This window comes from Leopardus geoffroyi, chromosome X, assembly GCF_018350155.1.
Source record: "Leopardus geoffroyi isolate Oge1 chromosome X, O.geoffroyi_Oge1_pat1.0, whole genome shotgun sequence".
NCBI classification, from domain to species: domain Eukaryota; kingdom Metazoa; phylum Chordata; class Mammalia; order Carnivora; family Felidae; genus Leopardus; species Leopardus geoffroyi.
The window spans coordinates 107734296-107756434 of NC_059343.1; the positions used below are offsets into that span (position 1 = coordinate 107734296).

General features: G+C 39.1%; 1 protein-coding gene across 5 annotated transcripts in view; it reads left to right on the top strand.

Annotated features, from left to right (window-relative positions):
* Positions 1-22139, top strand: part of OCRL (OCRL inositol polyphosphate-5-phosphatase) — a 57874-nt gene that overhangs the window by 15580 nt on the left and 20155 nt on the right. For all 5 annotated transcript variants that reach the window (XM_045470620.1, XM_045470616.1, XM_045470619.1 and 2 more), the window contains 11 exons: positions 8110-8220; positions 8650-8739; positions 9450-9570; positions 9658-9819; positions 11076-11177; positions 12171-12285; positions 13474-13590; positions 13695-13882; positions 16321-16432; positions 18265-18374; positions 20203-20338. In XM_045470620.1, the coding sequence (XP_045326576.1) occupies positions 9482-9570; positions 9658-9819; positions 11076-11177; positions 12171-12285; positions 13474-13590; positions 13695-13882; positions 16321-16432; positions 18265-18374; positions 20203-20338 (1131 nt within the window). In that variant the 5' untranslated portion in view covers positions 8110-8220; positions 8650-8739; positions 9450-9481. The remainder of the gene's footprint in view (positions 1-8109; positions 8221-8649; positions 8740-9449; positions 9571-9657; positions 9820-11075; positions 11178-12170; positions 12286-13473; positions 13591-13694; positions 13883-16320; positions 16433-18264; positions 18375-20202; positions 20339-22139) is intronic.

A 22139-nucleotide genomic window follows, 5' to 3' on the forward strand; every position in this document is an offset into this window, starting at 1 on the left:
GTTTTGTTTTTATTTTAACTGCTATTATATTTTTTTTAATTTTTTTTTTCCAACGTTTATTCATTTCTGGGACAGAGAGAGACAGAGCATGAACGGGGGAGGGGCAGAGAGAGAGGGAGACACAGAATCGGAAACAGGCTGTAGGCTCTGAGCCATCAGCCCAGAGCCCGACGCGGGGCTCGAACTCACGGACCGCAAGATCGTGACCTGGCTGAAGTCAGACGCTCAACCGACTGTGCCACCCAGGCGCCCCATTAACTGCTATTATATTTTTAAAAATTTTCTGACTTGCTTTTTAGTTTTGGATATTAAATCATAATTTTTTCCTTTATTTTATCATTTTGGGAGGCTATAGAGTCACTCTCGTACCAGATACCTTGCTTTTCCCAAGCTACCCTTTTTTCCTTAAAGTAATTTTGGTCTTTTATTTAACTTCCATTCCCTCAAGGCATCCCTTTATCAGGAAGAACATGATCTTCCTTCTCACTGTTTCAGTTCTCTCATTTTTATCTGTTTGAAGCAAATCATCTTGACTTTCTGTGCAAGCTGTTCTCTGTTTATCATCTAATTGTACTGTGTTATGGGGAGGAGAAAATGGGCACTTGAATGCTACCTTGACTAGTCTGTGGTTGCTATGGAAAAGAGTTTGTGATCATATAAATGTAAATCAAAGTGGTTGCCTTATCTTCTGGTTGAGTCCTTGGATAGTGGGGCTTAGCCCTTACCTTGGGGCTATGGGTTATACATAACTTTGTTTAGAAACAGTCTCTGTACTTGCCACCATTAATTTGTATTGAACAGTTTAGATAGGCTTTTTCTGGTTTGGGTTTTATTATTCTTTTCATTGGTCATGGATTTTAGAAGTCTTAACGGTTGATTCTGAAAGGCTAAATAAACCCAGCTGCTGACTTGTGCAGGTATCCAAGAGAGCAAATAACTTACTATCTCTGTCTTACTGTGCTTAGAAAGGAGAAGGCAGAAACAACACTAAAAAAGCAAAATTTGAGCAAAGGCATTTCAGCAGTGACTGGCATTGCTGCTGAAATAAGATGTTGAAATGTCCTGTTCTTGCTGTAGAAATAGATATTTGATCTAAGGCTGAAAAAGTTAAACTGAGCTGTGCTTTTTCTCTCATAAACATTTATGGCATTAGTTGTTTTGGCCTTGCCTACATAGAAATTAGCCATGTGTTGTTATGTCCAGAGTTCCAGTTACTGGATCACAGCAAGGTAATAGTTCAGTAACCACTTGAATAAAATCCTTTGTTACGTCTGCCCATTTAGTAATATTTGCAGTGAAATAAGATTTTATCATGATCCTTGGGCTTCATACATAAACCTTTAAAGCACACAGTATGTTGCTTGAGGGAGGCCCTGGGTTTGTTTGTAGTCCTGATTTTAACATAAATATGTGTTTTCCCATTATCTGCATGTTGGTATTAAACATTTTAAAATAATTTTTTTCTGATTGTAGAGGAAATAGACATATCTTCATTATAAACAATTTGAAGAATTTAGAAAAGTTTAAAGTACCAAATTAAAATTATGCTTCTGCAACCTAGAGATCAGCACTGTAGTTAATATTGTATCTCCTTCCAGTTTTCTATTTCTACTTTTGTATGATTGGAATCTTTAAACAAAATTTTTTTAATGTTTATTTATTTTTGAGAGAGAGAGAGACAGAGTATGAGCGGGGGAGGTACAGAGAGGAAGGGAGACACAGAATCCGAAGCAGGCTCCAGGCTCTTAGCTGTCAGCACAGAGCCCGACGTAGGGCTTGAACCCACAGACTGAGATAATGACCTGAGCCAAAGTCGGACGCCCAACCGACTGAGCCACCCAGATGCCCCAATATGATTGGAATCTTTATATGTAGCTTTTATCCTGCATTTTCATTTAATATTATATTGTAACTTTTTTCCATGTCATTTAAAATTATTTAAAAACATGATTTTTAAAGACTAATATTTCACCATAGGTTATGTGCCAAATTTTATTGAATTAACTCCTTTACAAAATTAAGACACTGTCAAGGAACATGGTCTATCATTCTACTTCTTCAGGTCCTCTTTATATTTCTCAGTAACGTTTTGTGTTTTCTTCATATATATCATACATTTGTAGGTTAAGGATTTTATGGTACATTTTATTTGTTTGAGTGCTGTTGTCAGTGGAATCTTTTTCTAATTGCTTATTTCTATTATATAGAGAAGTTATTGAGTTTTAGATATTTATTTTTTATCTAGCCACTTTATAGAAATATATTTTAAATTTTGGGGGTTCTGTTTATTTTGTTTTTGGTTTTGATAGACGGCTGTGGTCATCTACAAATAATAATTTTGTTTCCTTTTTAGTAGCTACAACTATTAGTTTTGCTTTGTGTCTCATTATACCAATGAGAATTTTAAGACCAATATTAAATAATGATGATAATCCTTGTTTGGCTCCTATTTTCAGTAAGAAAGCCTCAGGTGGTGCTTCATTGTTGAGGACATTATTGCCTGTGGATTTGATAGGGTTTTTTTAAAAAACCATATTAAGAAACTCCATTTCAAGTTTGTGTGGTTTTTAAGATCATGAATGTATATTGAATTTTATCAGATGTCTTTACACTATTTGTATTGTAAAGGAATATTGTTATTACTTATTTGTCCCATCGATGGACTGTATTATATTAATTTCCTAATAATAAATCTTCCCTTATTCATTATTCAACAAATATTTGTTGAGTGCCTTCTGTTTGCCAAGCACTGTTCTAAGTGCTGCAGAATCAGTAGAGAACAACATAGCTAAGATTGCTGCTCCTGCTTTTGTTCTTGCTTCTGTGCTGTTTGGTACTAGTGTCACACAGATACCTATAATCCATCATATAAAAATATGAATACCTTTTATGTGTCAGGCACTGTGCTGGTCTAAGGATATATCAGAAAGCAGTATAGTCATGGTACTTCATTTAATAGTGCAGGAAACAGACTTTAAACTGATAAGGTATAGATACTTACATAATTGCAGTTTTGATCAATGCTATCAAGGAGAAATACAAAGAGTTTATAAAAGGGCTGACTAAATTAGGTGGCATGGTCAGGGAAGGCCTATTTAATAAGTACCATTTAAATAGAGACCAGAGGGGCTAAGTAAGACGGGTAAAAATGGGGGAGAGAAAAGTATGCCAGGTAGAAGGAACCACATGTGTAAAGGTCTCAAATTGGGTAAGTAGCTTGACACCTTTGAAATAAAAGAAGGCCAGGGTGGTTGGAACAAGGCTTAGGCATCAAGTTAGGATGGGGTAAGGCCAGATCCAGTAGTATCTTGTAAGTCATGGTGAGGAATCTGGATTTTTATATTAAAAAAAATGGGAAGAATATGAAGGATTTTATCCCAGGGTGTCAATCATTTGCATGGAAATCAGTTAGGAAGCTGTTTCCAGTTTTTAAGCTAGAGACTATGAGTATGGTGGCAGTATAAACGGAGAGAAGTAGACGGATTTGATAAATGTTTTCAGAGGTTAAATCAGCAGAGGTTGGTTTGGGCATGGGGGTAAGTTAGAGAAGTGTCAGAGATGAATCTTAGGTTACTAGCATGAATGTGGATGATGGTACCATCTGCCAAAATGAGAACATTGTGGGAGGAATGAGTTTTCCTTTGAGGGGGTCATGAGTTCAGTTTTAGCTATATTTAGTTTGAAATTTCTTTGAGACATTTGAGTGTAGATTATAAATTGACAGTTGAATGTATGCATCTGAAGCTCTAAAGAAAGGTCTGGGCCACTAGCACATAGATGTATTTGAAACCCTGAGAGATGATATGATTGAAAATAGAGCTGTGCTATCAGATACGTTAGTTTCTAGCTACATGTGCCTATTTAAATTAATTAGAAATAAAATTAGAAGTTCAGTTCCTCAAAGTAGTCACATTTCAAGTACTCAGTAGCCACATGTGATTATTGGTTACCATATTGGACAATGCTGATACAGAGTGAGAAAAAGGTTTAGGACTGAACGCTAAGGAATTCTGCTTGTTTAAAGGTTAGATAGAGGAGGAGATACCTCAAAGGGCACTAAAAAATTAGTGATCAAAGACAGAGGCAAACTAGATGAGGATGGTATCATAGAATCCTTTGGAAAAGAGTATTCAAGGAGTGGTCAACTATTGATTTCTACTGATAGGTCTGATAAGATGACTGAAGAGGATCCATTGGATTTAGCAATTTGGAGGTTCTTGGTGACCTTAACAAAGCTATTTCAGAGGGGTGGTGGGAGCCAAAGTCATATTGGAATGGATTAAAGAGAGAAATGGGAGGTAAGTAGTGACTGTGTGTTTTTAATAAAGCTTTACTGTGGAGGGGAATGTAGAGATGGACTGGAGTTGGAGGGAAATACAGGGTCCAGGAAGGTTATTGTTTTTCAAATGGGGAGAATTTAGAACACAATTTGTTTCTTTTAATTTTTTAAAGTTCATTTATTTTATCTTGAGAGAGACAGCATGAGTTGGGGAGGGGCAGAGAGAAAGGGAGAGAGAGAATCCCAAGCAGGCTCCGCAGTGTTGGCACAGAGCCTGACGTGGAGCTCAGACTCACGAAACTGTGAGATCATGACCTGAGCTGAAACCAAGAATCAGGTACTTAACAGACTGAGTCACCAGGCGCAATTTAATTTAATGCTAATGGGAAGGAGCCTGTGAAAGGGGGAGATGAAAGATATTGGGGGGAGGTGTCTAGGGAATGATTGTGAGTGTAAAATTCCTGAGAGAACTAGAGGGGTTATAATTCAAAGAGAAGGTGGTCTTTGATAGGAGGGCTCCTCTTATATCAGAAGGGAAAGGAGAAGATGGGTACAAACACAGGTAGCTTTCCATGTGGTGCCTTCCATTTCCTCTGAAGCATGAGGTGAAGCAATCAGCTTGGAATGAGAGGGTTTGAGAAGAGGGGGATCCACAGATAAATGAGGAGGTGCGAAATAGTTTTTCCACTATTGAAACTTAACATTACTTCCTATCATAGAGGGCCAGATTGAAGTTAGCAATCAATTTGTAATAATTTGTGTGTGTGTGTGTGTGTGTGTGTGTGTGTGTGTGTTTACTCCCTCTGGAGTAAGGCAGTTAGTTGGATTTCTGAGGGTTGAAAGTTAATCAGGTAGGTGCTGTGGAGGAACAGAGTGGTAAGGCAGTTCTGGGCTTTTGCAACAGAGTTGTTTTTTTTTTAAATTTTATTTATTTTTGAGACAGAGAGAGACAGAGCATGAACGGGGGAGGGGCAGAGAGAGAGGGAGACACAGAATTGGAAGCAGGCTCCAGGCTCTGAGCCATCAGCCCAGAGCCCCACGCGGGGCTCGAACTCACGGACCGTGAGATCGTGACCTGAGCTGAAGTCAGCCGCTTAACCGACTGAGCCACCCAGGCGCCCCTGCAACAGAGTTTAATGATGACATCTGTTTGATAAAATGGGAAGTGAATGTAGGAGTGTGTGAATGGACACTAAGTAGAAGGCTGGAGGTTCCCATTTGAGCAAGTAAGCTGGAAATAGCAGGTCAGAGTTGGGTATTTTAATTAGAGATTTATGAGGTGATAGTGTTTCTATGATGAAAAATTTCAGGGTATAACTGAGGGAGTCCCCATAGGGACTGAGGGAGTAGGTAGCTGAGATGGTGGGGCAAGGTCATTGCATGAGGAAGTTGAAGATGTTTATTGTGTTTTCTGTGTTAATTTGGAAGGGACTCAAATTTAAGCCAAGAGTTTGAGTGGAGAGGAAGTCATATGAGTCAGGTATTGAATCCTGGATTCAGAAGTTTTGGGAAGGATGGCACATGATCTCATGGGGGAGGGAAGGGAAGAAGCTGGTATAGCCCAGTGGGTGAACCTCGAAGGAGAAAGGATTTGTCCTGAGGGAGGAGAAGAGGGAATGGTCTAGAGTTGGCGTTAGGACAAAAAAGGACACCAGTCTTAAATTCCATAGGGTGTGAGAGACCATAAACAACATCCAGGGATAAGCCACTTTGCAGATGAGTCTTTGGTTTTCAATCTGGATGCACATGAATCACTTGGGGAGTATTTTAAAAACTACCAGTGCCTGGGCTTCACTCCCTGACATTCTGCTTTATTGGCCTGGGATGGGATGCAAATGTCTGTTTTCTAAAAATGCCTCTGGTAATTCTAATGCATTTTGTTGAGAGTTACTGAGAGACATAGGGAATGTTCAGAGGAGAAGTTTGAGGATATAGGAGTGCCTGCTGGTCACAAAGAGGCCAGGGGGTTTTGGAAGGAAGAGTAGTAGAAGGTTGGGTCATGGGATAATTTGTCCTCTTTCCCATACAACATGGTGAGAGAACATCCAATGTTATTTTGTAAGCAATTTCTGGAATTTTCTGTTAAATGAGTCAGTGTATTTTTTGTGTTTGCTAAAATATATCTTTCAAGGATTGTGGGAGAGAGAGAAAATGTATTATTGTTTAAGTTTTATCAGATAGAGACTGATCTTTTAATTTCTTTTCTACTTTTAATATAAATTATCTGAGAAAGGGAGGACTACTTGTGCCCTGAAGGAGGTTTTCCCTGTATCTTCAAGGCTGCGATAACTGACAGCCTTTATTCATGCCCTTCATTTTTTTCTTCTCTTTACATTAACACCCTCAGTAATTTTCTTATCTGTGGTCTGCTTGGGTGCCTCCTTTCTCAGTATTTTTACCTCTTTTCTTCTAATCACTAAATCTGTGAAGATAGAAACTTACAGAAATACAAAGGAAAAAGAGTCAGAGGTTCACAAGTGGATTTCCAACATAAGAAAGTAGGATTTTCATTTCATTTTCTCATCTCTTTGTCATTTACAAGTATGAAAGAGGTTCAATAGTCATTGATTAAATGCCTTCTGTCTGAGAAGTCTGACATTCATTGTCACCAGTAAAGGAACCAACCATCCTGGTTTGCCTGAGACTTTCCCAGTGTTCGCTTTGAAAGTCCTGAGTCCTGAGAAGCCCCTCCGTCCCAGACAGTCTGGGAGCTCCTCAGAAGTGTTGTGTTGGATAACTTGTATGTGTAGCCCACTTCTTGCTCTCAAGGAGCTTATGGTTTCCAGGAGCATGAGAAAGCAATATATGTAGTAAGTCAGTTAAATAAGAATATAAACAAGTACATAGGTTTCCTGGATCACCATATCCAGACCATTGATATGGATGAGAACTAGGGCATCAGAAAAAGGGAGACAGTATGTTAGACACATAAGAAACTAAAGTCCTAGATAACTTTACTATTAATTATACTGTTTTCCAGTTGGCTGTGCTTGAACCAGGCCACTCCTAGTCATAGGTCATTATATTGCTTTCATATGTTTATTCAAGATATGCATTGTTTGGGGCGCCTGGGTGGCGCAGTCGGTTAAGCGTCCGACTTCAGCCAGGTTACGATCTCGCGGTCCGTGAGTTCGAGCCCTGCGTCGGGCTCTGGGCTGATGGCTCGGAGCCTGGAGCCTGTTTCTGATTCTGTGTCTCCCTCTCTCTCTGCCCCTCCCCCGTTCATGCTCTGTCTCTCTCTGTCCCAAAAATAAAATAAACGTTGGAAAAAAAAAATTAAAAAAAAAAAAAAAAGATATGCATTGTTTACTTGAGGTAATGAGATCTAGATGCTTCTTTCCGGAATAATTCAAACCAATTCCACTACTCTTTTCTTTTTTAATTAGTTTGTAAATTCAATTGTCTAGGTACAATGTGTACCTAGGAGCAAACCATCTTATTTTCTTTATTCCCTTTATGCTTTAGGTACTCTTACTATATGATCTGTATTTGAAATGGTAGGAATCTACGGCTGGAAGATGGGAGGAGGGTGGTTGGGGAATTGATCTTTTGTTAGAATTTGGTCCCTACGTTGACAATGGAGACTATGATTTCAATATCACTGTACTGGGCTGTTCATTGACACAGTTCATCGGCCCCTTAGATTTCCCTGTCTGTATTGCAACCCCACCACAACAAATCCCCTGATCCTGTAGATATGCTTCCTACATTAGAAGTCTTAGAATATGTGTGATCTGGACCTTCTCTTGTTAAACTAATAAGTTGAGAATCTGACCCCAAGAAAGCACATATTCCATAGCTGTATGTGTATGGATTTCACTTCTTTTTAGGTGGCTGCAAAATTCGGATTCAGGGAGACTGGACCAGGGAGCGCCGCTTTGAAATCCCTGATGAGGAACATTGTTTGAAGTTCCTCTCAGAGGTCCTTGCTGCTCAGGAAGGTAACTCAAGACTCAGCAGTTTTCTTTCTACTTGTTTGAATGGTAGTGACATTCTGGCATGCAGATGCAGAGGCAAGCAGCCGTTAGCAAAGTACCTCACCCCTTGAGTCTTCATAGCTGATTTTTCTTCCTTCAGGAATGAACCAGGGTTAGGCTAGAGAACAGGTGTATTCAGCTATAAGGAAGGACACTGAGCCATTTTCCAGAATCTTCAGTGTCATAGCATGGACAGGTTACTGAAGACAGTAATCCTCCTTCTGTTCCCAGATCATCCCAGAGCTGCCCTCATTCTCTTAGTCTCTTCCTTTACATGCAAGAATGCTTCTGGTCCCTGCATTTGAGGAGTGCTGAATGAATGGCTTTTGGTTATGGTAAAATTCACTCAGTGAAGGGCTCCCCTGTTTCTGACCATGACTCTTATCTCTCTAGCTCAGTCACAGCTTCTTGTTCCAGAACCAAAGGACTCATCTAGCTGGTACCAGAAATTAGACACTAAGGACAAACCTTCTGCTTTTTCAGGTACTGAAAAGATTCTCTTTTGCCTGGTTGCTATGATCATTGCAGAGTCAATAGATTTTATCTGGACAGATAAGATAGTGTGGATTAATGTCAATCTCAGACACCTTCTCCTATGGAGTGGTTTTATTGAGTTCATGCCCACTGACTGATGTTCATTCCTGATATTTTCTGTGGCATGTTAGCTCCTCAGGAGCCAGCTTAGCAGTGTGGTAAAGATTGGCGTGCTCCAGGCCCAAACTGCTTGGGTTTAAATTCCAATTCTACGACTTGCTAGTTACATATGACCTTGGTCAAGTTACTCAACAATGCTGAGTTGCCATTTCTTTTTCTGTAACATGAGAAGATTTTTAACACTACTGGCCATATGGGGTCTTTGTGATGATTAAAAGAGATAATAATATAATCCCTTACTATCAACCAGACATTATGCTAAGTCTTCAATAAATGTTAGCTGTTATTATTCAGGTTCCAAATTAATGTAACTTGCTGTTGTTCTAGTTAATATGTCAAGTCCTTCAGGGACAGATGTGTTTCTTCCCCCAGTCTAACTTATCACTCTCCTTGTGATACCTTTCTGTTTGGTAATGCCATTGAGCAAATAGTGATCAAATCAAAACCACTGTGATGAAGGCAAAAAGCTCTGTCTATCCTGGATAATTTGGATGTTATCTTTATTTTCCCCCTTTGATTCTGGATTCTGTGTACTTCAGGGCTTCTTGGATTTGAGGATAATTTTTCATCTATGAATTTGGACAAGAAAATTAATTCACAAAATCATCCTACAGGGATTCATCGGGAACCCCCACCTCCACCCCCTTCTGTGAATAGAATGTAAGTCCTATGTCATAACATATTTCTCATTTAGGAACTTTTATATTTTAGGCAGTTTCACTTTTGAATTTCTCATTTATTTGCTAGGCTTCCACGTGACAAAGAAGCTCCTAATAAGGAACAGCCCAAAGTGACCAACACCATGCGGAAGCTCTTTGTACCAAATACCCAGTCTGGGCAGCGAGAAGGTCTCATCAAACATATCCTGGCAAAGCGAGAGAAAGAATATGTCAATATTCAGAATTTCAGGTTAGTCTCTCTTCTACTTACTGAGGTATGGCATAAAATGTCCTTTTGTTACTTAAGGTATTAGTTTAATTAGCTTAAGAATCAAAGCATAATAAAAAGGAATGGTCAGCCAGTTCAAGCCCCTATCTCTATATTAGTCAGTGACATACATATACAAACATATATATATACAAAACTGTAGCAAATGCTACAGTTTCCCTTGGATTTTCTAACTACTAATGATACCGTGTCTACTAATGGTTCTGTCTACTCAGAACCAAATCAAACTCACATGTACTGGAGAATTATCCCTTAGCACATTCCCTAAGCAAATGTGTTTATCTTTCTGGACTGCTGAGTTTTTTCTCACCAATATTAGAAGATTAAAGTCTCCCATTACCACTAGTTTAACTTGCTTACTTTGGTAAGTTAACTAAAGAACATTTCACCCAGTCCTCTTGTTTGAGAGGTCTGTCTTGGATTCTTTCTTCTTTTCTCTGTATCATATTTTTCATTTCACCTTTGCTTGTCAATCTCTTCTTCTCTGGACCTAGCATGAGTGGTATCTGATGTGGTGTGGTGTATATCCCAACGTGCAAAGCAGCAACACTTTTCTTTGTTGTTTGTGAACGGCACGTGCCCTTAATAGTCCAAGATTCCAGTCCCATACATCCCATTAAGCCTCATTTGTTATAATTCAATTATAACTGTATCCCTACGCCAAAATCTATAGTTCCTCATATTCCCCATGATGCTTATTTTTGTATGTAAACAGTTAAGACAGTTATGAGTTTTTCCTTCTGCTTTCCCCCTTAGTACTATATCTGCCTCAACAGAATTTCCTACACAGATGTCCTTGTAATCCTTTGGGAAATGAGTTTTTGGATTCAACTATAGCTCCTTATGGAACAGTTATCCACATCAGACGTATTTACAGCATGAAGATACCTTTTTTCCCCATCTACAAGCTCTCCCTTCAAGTATAAGTTTGGATGGAGTTTAATTGAAAGGAAATGTGGTAGAGCAATTAACTTTATGTTTTTTAAATAGAGACTTGGTTTCCTTTTGTGGATTCACCTAATATGAAATTTAGAGAATGAGCCTACTGCCTTTGTGTTCTACATGCAAGAGGTTTTTCTTATATGTGTATAGCAAAACATTTTGAGAAATTATGTTGGCTTATTGTGAATATACCCTTGTATAAAGAGTGATGAGAGAACTTTCATTGCTTCATACTTGACCTTTGTTTTCAAGTAATTTTTCATATTATGTATTAGATTTTTTGTTGGAACGTGGAACGTGAATGGCCAGTCTCCAGATAGTGAGCTGGAACCTTGGCTGAACTGTGATTCGAATCCTCCTGATATCTACTGCATTGGGTAAAGAACACATCTGGAATTTCCTTTTGGCTATATGTTTGGTATTAGTTTACATGACATTTTGCCCTCCTTTTTTTAACAATTTGGTAAAAACCTACTATAGACTATATGTGAGAATTATCTTGTGGGTCAAATTTGTGAGATAAGAAAGGAATGATACCTGAAATGGTGAAAGGAAACATCTAGTCATCCCAAAATGCAAATAAAACTATATTCTTTTTTTTTTTGAATCTTTATTTATTTTTGAGAGAGAGAGAGAGAGAGAGCACAAGCAGGGGAGGGGCAGAAAGACAGGAAGACACAGAATCTGAAACAGGCTCCAGGCTCTGAGCTGTCAGCACGGAGCCCGACATGGGGCTCGAACCCACAAACCGTGAGATCATGACCTGAGCCGAAGTCGAGTGCTTAACTGACTGAGCCACCCAGGTGCCCCCAAATAAAACTATATATATATATATTTTAATGTTTATTTTATTTTTGAGAGAGACAGACAGAATGCAAGTGGGTTAGGGGCAGAGAGAGAGGGAGACACAGAATCCGAAGCAGACTCCAGGCTCTGAGCTGTCAGCACAGAGCCCGATGTGGGGCTCAAACCCACGAGCTGTGAGATCATGACCTGAGCCGAAGTCAGACACTCAACCAACTGAGCCACCCAGGTGCCCCTAAAACTATATTCTTAACAGCAACTGAGACTTGAGGTCATTTCCAACAGTGACTATTCCTAGGATATATAAGCAAAGCTCCACTGTTATCCCTTGTGGAGGTTTTTGTTTGTTTGTTTATGTTTTGCATAACCTGTGCATATACTTATAAAGAGTCTTTTGAAAACAAAGTTGCTTGTCCTTACTGATCACCTGGGTCAGTGGACCAGTTCTATAAAGTTTCTCTCTTTCCCCATTCCCTTTCCACCTAATGTCTCAGAAAATGGGATGGGAGGTAGTCAGAGATAATTATGGGATATGTATAGATCTCATGTCTTCGTGTTTTTTTCAGATTCCAAGAGCTGGACTTGAGCACGGAAGCCTTTTTCTACTTTGAATCTGTGAAGGAACAAGAGTGGTCCATGGCTGTAGAGAGGGGTTTGCATTCCAAAGCCAAGTATAAGAAAGTAAGCTGCATTTCATTATTAGTATACAACTAAATAGAACTCACTAGAAGTTATTCTGTTATCTATAACTTGTTCCAAAAGAATGGCTTAATTGAATTCTTCTCTGTGTGTAATATTGCAATAGGGCAGAATAGTCCTTTACACCTATTTTCTAAAAATAATTTTTTTCCTAAGCTTTCTGACCCTATATTTTCATTGCTTAGGTAGCTTTTAGGAGAAAAAAAAGAATTTTATTCTCAGAATGATAATTAGCTTATGATAATTACTTACAGAGTAACAGTAAGAGTTTAAGATCAAAATTGTTCACTGACCTGGTCAGAACCAGATACTTTACAGAAAAGCAGTTTGAAGCATGTGGGTACATAGGGTATGCTGTGGAATCAGGAAGAAGTATTGTGGAATTTAAATGAGTTCTAAACATTGTAAATCAAAAGTAGAGTTGACTTTAGCAAGGTGGGCTAATTTCTTGGTCTTTGGAAGGCATGTGGTAGAGGCTACCAGAAGAGTTATTTTAATTACATGGTTACCATAGTAACCCCTTTAAAAGGAGTCCTCTGAATATTTTTCATCCACTCCTTCCAACAGTTGATATAGGTAATAAAAATCCTGAAGGTGTTATTCCTCTCACATAGATCCCTGACTAACACATATTTCAGACATATTTCTAGCTCTAGTTTACATACTTAAAAAAAGATTGCTATTTTAGAAATTTTAATTTCTTAAGAAATTGGAAATCAGAAACTAGGAAGGAGAGGCAAAAGGAATAAGCTGGGATAGGGGTTTTAGATTTGATTTTTTAATGCTAACTACTCCTGGTAAGTTTAAAAGTGATTAAAATAGATACATAGGTAGGTAGATAGATAGATAGATAGATACATACATACATACATACGTACATACATACATACATACATACATACATACATAGATTTGATTAAAATAATGTATCCTAGAGCTGAGTATACTTGATGTCCCCAAAGATTTTTATCTCCAACTGATCAGAGCTGGATTAGAGTTTCCCCAGAGAAATTTTGTTTCCTTTGTATGGGGTCCACTGGGAAATTAAAGGGTTTGGATTCAGATTTGAACATCATTAATATCTTCTTGGTGGAAAATTAGTTGTGGGATTAGATGTGTGGCAAAGAGTGTATTAACATGAACCTTTTTCTAACTCCCTGGAACTCGTAGGTTCAGCTAGTCCGCCTTGTTGGGATGATGCTCCTCATATTTGCCAGAAAGGACCAGTGGCAGTATGTCCGTGATGTTGCTACAGAAACAGTTGGAACTGGAATCATGGGGAAAATGGTGAGTTACTTTGGAAATGAGCTTGATTATTATTTATGTCCATGTGAAATTCACCTGCCAGTTCTGTCTTTGTACTAATTGTGAATAATTACTCTTGCTAACAGGGAAACAAAGGTGGGGTAGCTGTGAGATTTGTATTTCACAACACTACCTTTTGCATTGTCAATTCTCACCTGGCTGCCCATGTGGAGGACTTTGAGAGAAGGAACCAAGATTATAAGGACATCTGTGCACGAATGAGTTTTGTGGTCCCAAACCAGACACTCCCACAGCTGAACATCATGAAACATGAGTGAGTGGTTAAATCTCCTTTGTCCTTTGAATAGTGGGGCTGAAACGAGATTAAACTGGTAGGAAACTATGGAACTGTGAAGAGTGAATGAATACTATTTAGGGATTGGAGTTGCAAAGAAGAGCGGGTTTTTGAGGAATTCACTGAGGCAGATTCACTGAGGAGATTCACTGAGACAGAGAAATCAGATTTGCTATCAGAGGTTCTGTTAGTGGGCATGTAAGAGTAATGCTGGAGGGGTGTGTCAATTGGAGTCAGTTTTTATTATTTAAAAAATTTTTTTAAGTTTATTTTGAGAGAGTGAGTGAGCATGGGTGGGGGAGGGGTAGAGAGAGAGAGAGAGAGAGAGAGAGAAAGAGAAAGAGACACAGTCTCAAACAGGCTCTGCACTGCCAGTGTGGAGCCTGATGTGGAGTTTGAACCCACAAACCGTGAACTCATGACCTGAATGGAAATCATGAGTCAGGTGCTTAACTGACTGAGTCACCAGGCACCCCTTTATTGTTTTTTATTATAAAATAGAAATGTTTATTATGAATGTAATAAAAGATAAAAGTAGAAATCACTTTGCTGTCCCCTAGCCAGTTTCTATCTTCAAAGGAAAGTGTTATTAATAGTTTGGTGTGTATCCTGGAACTGTGCTGTCCAATGTGATAGCTAGTAGCCATAGGTGGCTATTGGACACTTAAAAGTAGCTAGTCCAAATTGAGATGTATTGTAAGCATAAACTATACACTGGATTTTCAGAGACTTAGTAAGAAAAATGTAAAATATCTCCATTTTTCAATATTGATTACATGTCAAAATGATAATTTGGATATATTGAGTTAAATGAAATATATTGTTAAAGTTATATTCACTTGTTTCTTTTCATTTTTAAATGCAGCTACTAAAAAATTTAAAATTACATCTCTGACATGCATCTTATTTCCTTTGAATAGTGCTGTTCTAGACCTTTCTGTATATACAAACACATGCACACTCATTATAGAGGACTGTATTGTCCTATTGTGGGTCTCATTCCAAGCCAGTGTGTGTATGTATTATATTAATTTATGCATTATATATATATTGTATTATATCTATATTATTTTTTTAATGGCTGTGAATCATTAAGAATTGGGGCACTGGAGATGTAGACAACAACGGATCAACAGGATAATATGAGAAAAGTTTGTGAAGAATGGACTTAATAAGAATACAAGCAGAAATCAGTTGAGGGATGGACTGGGTAGTACGAAATGATTAGTCTTCAAGAAATTCATATTGGTAATTGAAATTCTGAGAGGGTGGTGTGATTTGGAATAAGTGATTTGAGATGGGAATTAGGAAAACAAAAGATAATTTAACATATTAGGATCAGCACAGAGTAGGGTATTTGGGAAAATAGTAGGGAAGAGTAGTGATATTGGCCTGATTCCATAATGTCTCAATAATAAGGATCCTATAGAATTCTTTTTTTAAAATTTTTTTTATGTTTATTTATTTTTGAGAGAGAGGGAGAGACAGAGCATGAGCAGGAGAGGGGCAGAGAGAGAGGAAGACACAGAATCCGAAGCAGGCTCCAGGCTCTGAGCGTTCAGCACAGAGTCTGACGCGGGGCTTGAACTCACAAACCGCGAGATCATGACCTGAGCTGAAGTCGGACGCTCAGCTGACTGAGCCACCCAGGTGCCCCGAGGATCCTATAGAATTCTGCTTCATGGTAGTAAAGTCAAGGCCTTGACGTTAATGGTCATGAGGTTGTCCTGAAATGCCTTAAATTTATTTCCTCAGGATTCCAGACATTTCATGTTGCATTTAAGATTGGCAAAGAGACCCATTCAGGACTTGAGATAGCTCACAGGAGAATCCTTTTTAGTGTGGTAATTTCTGGGTCTTCCCTGTGGGGGGACTCTCAGCTCATCTAGGGGCCTGTGGCAAGCCAGTCTCCTTCCTGCCTGAGACTTGGACTGTTCATCTGGGGCAGGAGTAGGCAAATTGGCTATGGTGCATAGCTGGTCAGACCACGCAGACCTTAGTTAAGAGTCTGCAGAATGTCAGGGCTCAGAGAGGCAGAAAATGTTCAGATTCTCTTCCCCTGGAAGAGGGGCAGGAAGCCAGACAAAATTTTGGAGCTAGTCCAGCAAATAAACTACATGCTTCTTTTAGGCAGTTAACTCCTTAGCTTCTGAATTCCACACATATACTGTATTTCCCTCTCTTTGTTCTTCATGTATGGAGTGCCTATCTTCCCACCTATTTGGTAATCCCTAGTCCTTCTCAGGTGTTGGTAGTACTTGCCCCCAGAGGATAAGTTACAGCTTAAACTCCTTGTGTCAGGTAGTGATAAATGAATCCTTATCAACAATCTACTAGTTTTCTTCTTTCTGTTCTTCTCTGATTGACTTGTTATGGTAATTCTTGCTACTTCTGTTCCTGTATTTCTTGATCTTCAGTGTTGTCATCTGGTTGGGAGATTTGAACTATAGGCTTTGCATGCCTGATGCCAATGAAGTGAAGAGTCTTATAAACAAGAATGACCTTCAGAGACTCTTGAAGTTTGACCAGGTAAGTAAATTTTTGTTTTATGGGTATGTTCCTAGATGGCAGATAAAATTGTTCGGTTTATGAGATATATGTGTGGGAGGTGTGTCTTACTCTAGGAATAGATGGAAAGGTCTCATTGTCTTGGGAAAACAGTGTGACTAGCGATGCAGCGAATGCACACAGGTTTGTAGTGCTTTTATTGAGCGTTTGCATAGGAGAAGGGGAGATAAAAAGTAAATATAACATTTGTTCATTGTCTTTATCAAGAAGACATTTTAGAGATTTATATAAAATAAGTTGGATAATGGGTGGGGTTAATTGGAGACCACTTCCTGGAGGAAGTGGGCCTTCAGCTATGTTGATGCGGTTTGGCAGATGGGACAGGGAATGTTGCTCTATGATTACTTGGCAGTCTTAGAAACAGCATAGAAGTAAAAGAGGGAGGCCCTGTGAGGGGATTGGGAAGAACAGAAGTTTGGGATAAATAGCACAGACTGTGGTCTAATGGGAACTGATTGAGAAGTTGGGCCTGGCTGGCTTATAGATGTTAAAACCTGTGGGAAAAGCATTGATTTGGTAACATTTATATAAAACTTGGTATTCAGGAACCTAGTTTTCTGTAAATTTGCCTTGGAACCTGGCACATGACTTGAATTTTTACTTCAGCTTATGGATACTGGTTGCTAAAAGTGAACACTTCTTTTTTTTTTTTTTTTTTTAATTTCTTTTTTTCAACGTTTATTTATTTTTGGGACAGAGAGAGACAGAGCATGAACGGGGGAGGGGCAGAGAGAGAGGGAGACACAGAATCGGAAACAGGCTCCAGGCTCCGAGCCATCAGCCCAGAGCCCGATGCGGGGCTCGAACTCACGGACCGCGAGATTGTGACCTGGCTGAAGTCGGACGCTCAACCGACTGCGCCACCCAGGCGCCCCTAAAAGTGAACACTTCTTATAGAGGGAAGAAAATGTTTCGACTTGATTTTAATGTCTTTAAATCCTTATGAAAGCCTTTTTGACCTTTAGACATAGTAAAAATGTAGGAGTTTTGCAGTAGAATGTTTTTTTTTTTATATATAGTGAGTCTTTTTGGGCTCTTTCTTCATATTGAGGTTGACTGGCTAATTTCTTTGCATTTCTTCCTCTGTCATGTTTCCAAAGGGGGTACAGTTGGAATAAATTCTGAGTCTTATGTAATTCTGGTAGAGTATTTGAGTGAGGATAACTTTCAAAACGATCCATAACTATTCACTGAATTTGGCTTTTGGAATTATCCATTCAACATTTGTGTGCTTTTTTAAAAAATTAAAATTGCGCTAGATGATTCCTGTCCAACTTCAGAGAAAGATTATTCTTATTTCATTTTTCCATTTTACTCAACCACTATTTTTAAAATTAGAAAAAAATTTTTTTTAACATTTATTTATTATTGAGAGACAGAGACAGAGCATGAGCATGGGAGGGTTAGAGAGAGGGGGAGACACAGAATCTGAAGCAGGCTCCAGTCTCTGAGCTGTTAGCACAGAGCCTGATGCAGGGCTGGAACTTCCCAATGACAAGATCATGACCTGAGCCGAAGTCAGACACTTAACTGAGCGACCCAGGTGCCCCACCCAACGACTATTAGCAATAAAAAATTAGTGATTTGCACATAATGAGCATTCTATCTGTGGGTGAGTTTAGATGTCATGGGAATGGCAAGATTTAATTCATAAGGTACAGAAATTTTATTTATGCACTCTGACAGTTGCAAAAGCAATGAAACTTGATAGTTAGAAATCGTTGATCAACCTGATAATCACCTGTATTAAGATGGTGTTACCCTGCTTATGTGATGCTTTTTTCTATCTCTAGCTAAATATTCAGCGCACACAGAAAAAAGCTTTTGCTGACTTCACTGAAGGAGAAATCAAGTTTATCCCCACTTATAAGTATGACTCTAAAACAGACCGATGGGATTCCAGGTAAAGTGACAAGAACCTTGTCACAGAATAGGTTCAGGCCTGGTATTATTTCTGTCCCTACAGATTGGTGAACGGCTAGGAATTTTTAGGTCATGCCAGATGCAGATATAAAGACCTAATGGTTCAGTGCTGTTACAGAAGAGTTTTTTTTTTTGTTTTTTTTTTTTTATAAATTTTTTTTTTTCAACGTTTATTTATTTTTGGGACAGAGAGAGACAGAGCATGAACGGGGGAGGGGCAGAGAGAGAGGGAGACACAGAATCGGAAACAGGCTCCAGGCTCTGAGCCATCAGCCCAGAGCCCGACGCGGGGCTCGAACTCACGGACCGCGAGATCGTGACCTGGCTGAAGTCGGACGCTTAACCGACTGCGCCACCCAGGCGCCCCAAGAGTTTTTAATGCATGTGTACTCACAGGTGAATTTATCTTAAAGTATTACTTTTGTTGAAATTTTATGGGCTGTCTGCAGTGCCTTATTTCTATCATCTCAACAGACTTGCTGAGATTTTTACCTTTCTGACCCCCTCCCATTTCCTTATCTATTGTCCTGTTCTTATTGTTTTATCCAAATTGTTTCTCAACTCTTCAACTGTGAACACCAGAAATTGAGTCACAAAAGGCTCTTCCAGCACAATGGTTCTCAGTCCTGATCACACATTAGAATCTATTGGGGGACTTTTAAAAATACTGATGCCTGCAAGCTCACTGCTGTCAGTGCAGAGTTGGCTTCAGATCCTCTGTCCCCTGCCCCCTCTGCTCACATGCTCTCTGTCTCTCAAAAGTAAATAAAACATTTAAAAAAATACTGATGCCTGGGCCTGACCTCTGCAACTGCCAGAGAAAGCTGAGAACCATTGCCCAGGGGGCCCTTTGATTTCCTGATAATCCCCAGTTAAGTACCTCTGTCAGTATGTTCCTGCTAACTATTTGCCTTCTACCTACTGTCTCTTTGTTCCCTGTGGCGTACTAGCTGGCTGAGCCCAGAAGCTTGATTAAACTTTAGATTCAGAGAGCACTAGGATGGGGTGGAGAGGGGTCTGCATTCCTGTGCTCTGAGCGAGCTGGTCAGCAAGTGAAAAGTGACACTCAAAGATCTTGTACACCTCACCTTGTTTCTTCCACTCACCTGACTTGAGAGTCAATTGAAGAGCTACTGATAAGAACTTATGTGTGTCACTTTGTGGCTTAGGTGTACAAGGTGTTACTTATTTTAATTGAATGATGACTAGGCTTTTTCCCTACCCTTGGTATTCTATGGGCTGTTATATGTTCAGACTTGCATGCTTAGATGTTAGTTCATCTCTATTTGAAGAAGCTAGTCATGAAAGTCTAGGTTGAAAAGGAGAAATCTCTAGTTATTTCCAGAGATCAAGCCCAGTCTAGGAATATAGCATTGGATTTTTAGATTCTTACCAGTTGTCTATCTGTTGTGAAATGTCATTGCAAAATGTCATAGAGCAAAGTATTCTGAGTATAATCCTGACCTTCTGAGGATATCTTAAGAAGATGCTATTATATTTTCCTCTGGGGCAGTGTTGTTAAAGATGTAATGCTAATTTGGGGAGCACTGTTTATTCATTCATTACATAACTAATCACTGAGCACCTACTTTGCACAAGACACTGTCCTCGGGGTTGGAGATTCAGTGGCAAACAAGCAGACACAGACCCTTTACAGAGTTTGCGGTATAGTAGGGAATATTATAGTTGGGATCATTAGGGAAGGAGAAGCATTTAACAAGACGGCCTAACCCTGGTCTAAACCAGTGTGGTAGGTATTACATTCTTGTGTGGTATGTTCCCTTCATAATTCCTTTCTTTATTTGCAGTGGGAAATGTCGGGTTCCAGCCTGGTGTGACCGGATTCTTTGGAGAGGAACAAATGTTAATCAGCTTCATTACCGGAGTCATATGGAACTAAAAACCAGTGACCACAAGCCTGTTAGCGCCCTCTTCCATATTGGGGTAAACACTTGTTTGTTCATTTATTTGTTTGTAGGTTAAGTATGTATTCTTAGAGCATCATTTAGACTCAAAACAGATCAGTAGTTCAGTGAGCCATAAATGTTACCATAACCAAATAATTATTTGCAATTTTGAGAAATTAGTGCCCCCAACCGTCCTAAATGCTGTCCATATGGTTCTTAATGAGCTTGGCCTTTTAGTGACACAGATGTTTCTCATGCTGCAGAGGGGCTGGGTGGTAACCTTAGCCTCCTAAAGTTGTTATTCATAAAGAAGAGTTAGAAGCTAGGTTTTAAAGAATGAGTAGATAGATAGATAGTAAGGAGGGAAAGGCCTAGGAGAGAGGTTCCAGGTGGAGGGGCTGGGAACAGCAAGAACAAAGGCATAGACTGATCAGCATACAACCAAATCTGTGTATTAGCTTAAAAGGCATATTGTCAGCTGTACTATTAGTGAAACTTTCCTGTTCAGGAGCACATGTTTTAAATTTTTCTTTAACTCTGTTGCATCCTAGGCTGGATTAATGGCCAGTTAATTTTTTTTGCCTCTGTTGTGAGTAGTTTTTGCTTTCACATTGTATTTTCTAGCTGTGTGTATACGTAGGTTATATCTTGGGATCTTGTTGATTTAATTTATTACAGCTAGTACATTAAAAGAAATTTTTTAATCTTTATTTATTTTTGAGAAAGAGAGAGACAGAGTGCGAGCATGGGAGGGGCAGAGAGAGAGGAAGACACAGAATCCGAAGCAGGCTCCAGGCTCTGGACTGTCAGCACAGAGCTGGATGCAGGGCTTGAACTCACAGACTGTGAGATCATGACCTGAGCCGAAGTCAGATGCCCAACTGACTGAGCCACCCAGACACCCCATGACAGCTAGTACATTTAGATTATTTCTTGTAGATTTCCCAGACCTACAGTCATGTAATCTGTCAGAATCTATATAGTTCAGTGCTTGATAGGGTGGACTTTATAGACTGCTTAGATTTGCATCCTTGTTCAACTACCTCCTGACCATGTAACCATGAAAATTTATGTAACAGCCCTATGCCTCAGTTTCCTCCACTATAAAATGGGGATAACAGTGGTACTACTTATGGGGATTAATGAGTTAAGACATGCAAAGAGCATAATAGGGTAGATTTCTTTCCTCTGTGTATATGTTGATTCTTTTTGCTTCTGAGATAGATTATCCCCAACATGTCTTATCCTTCTGTCTTAAAGGGGAATTTTGGGGGTATTTCCTTTATTTACAAAGTTACTTCTTGGTCTTAGAATAATCTGAAGCAATTGTGACTTGACTTTTATCCATTTTGAAATTTTAAAATAATAATAAATAATAGTTTTTCTCAAATAGTAGCTATGTGTGCTGGGGACTGGGATGGGCAGTTTAGACATATCTCATTTACTCCTCACAACAGTACTATGAGTTAAATATTTCTCAGTTAACAGGTGAGCAAATGGAGAACTAATGAGTTAAAATAACTTCCTTAAGAGCATTCAACCAGAAGGAGAGCTAAGATTTTAATCTTGTCTGTTTAACTCCCAAGCCTATGGATGTTCTTTCCACTAACCCCACAATGCCTCTATAGTTACAAAGAACTTACAGACTACATAAACCTTTAGATACTATTTCTAGCCCACCTAATTTCTATTTTGTACTTGTGAGCTGCTCTGTTTTCTTCATTTGAATTCTCTTAATTCATTTTTAAAAGGATGTCTTTCCCCAGACACTAACCTTTTTGGTTTAATCAGCTGTGCTTGGCTTTTTTGTTTGTATTTCTTTTCAGAACCTTGGAATA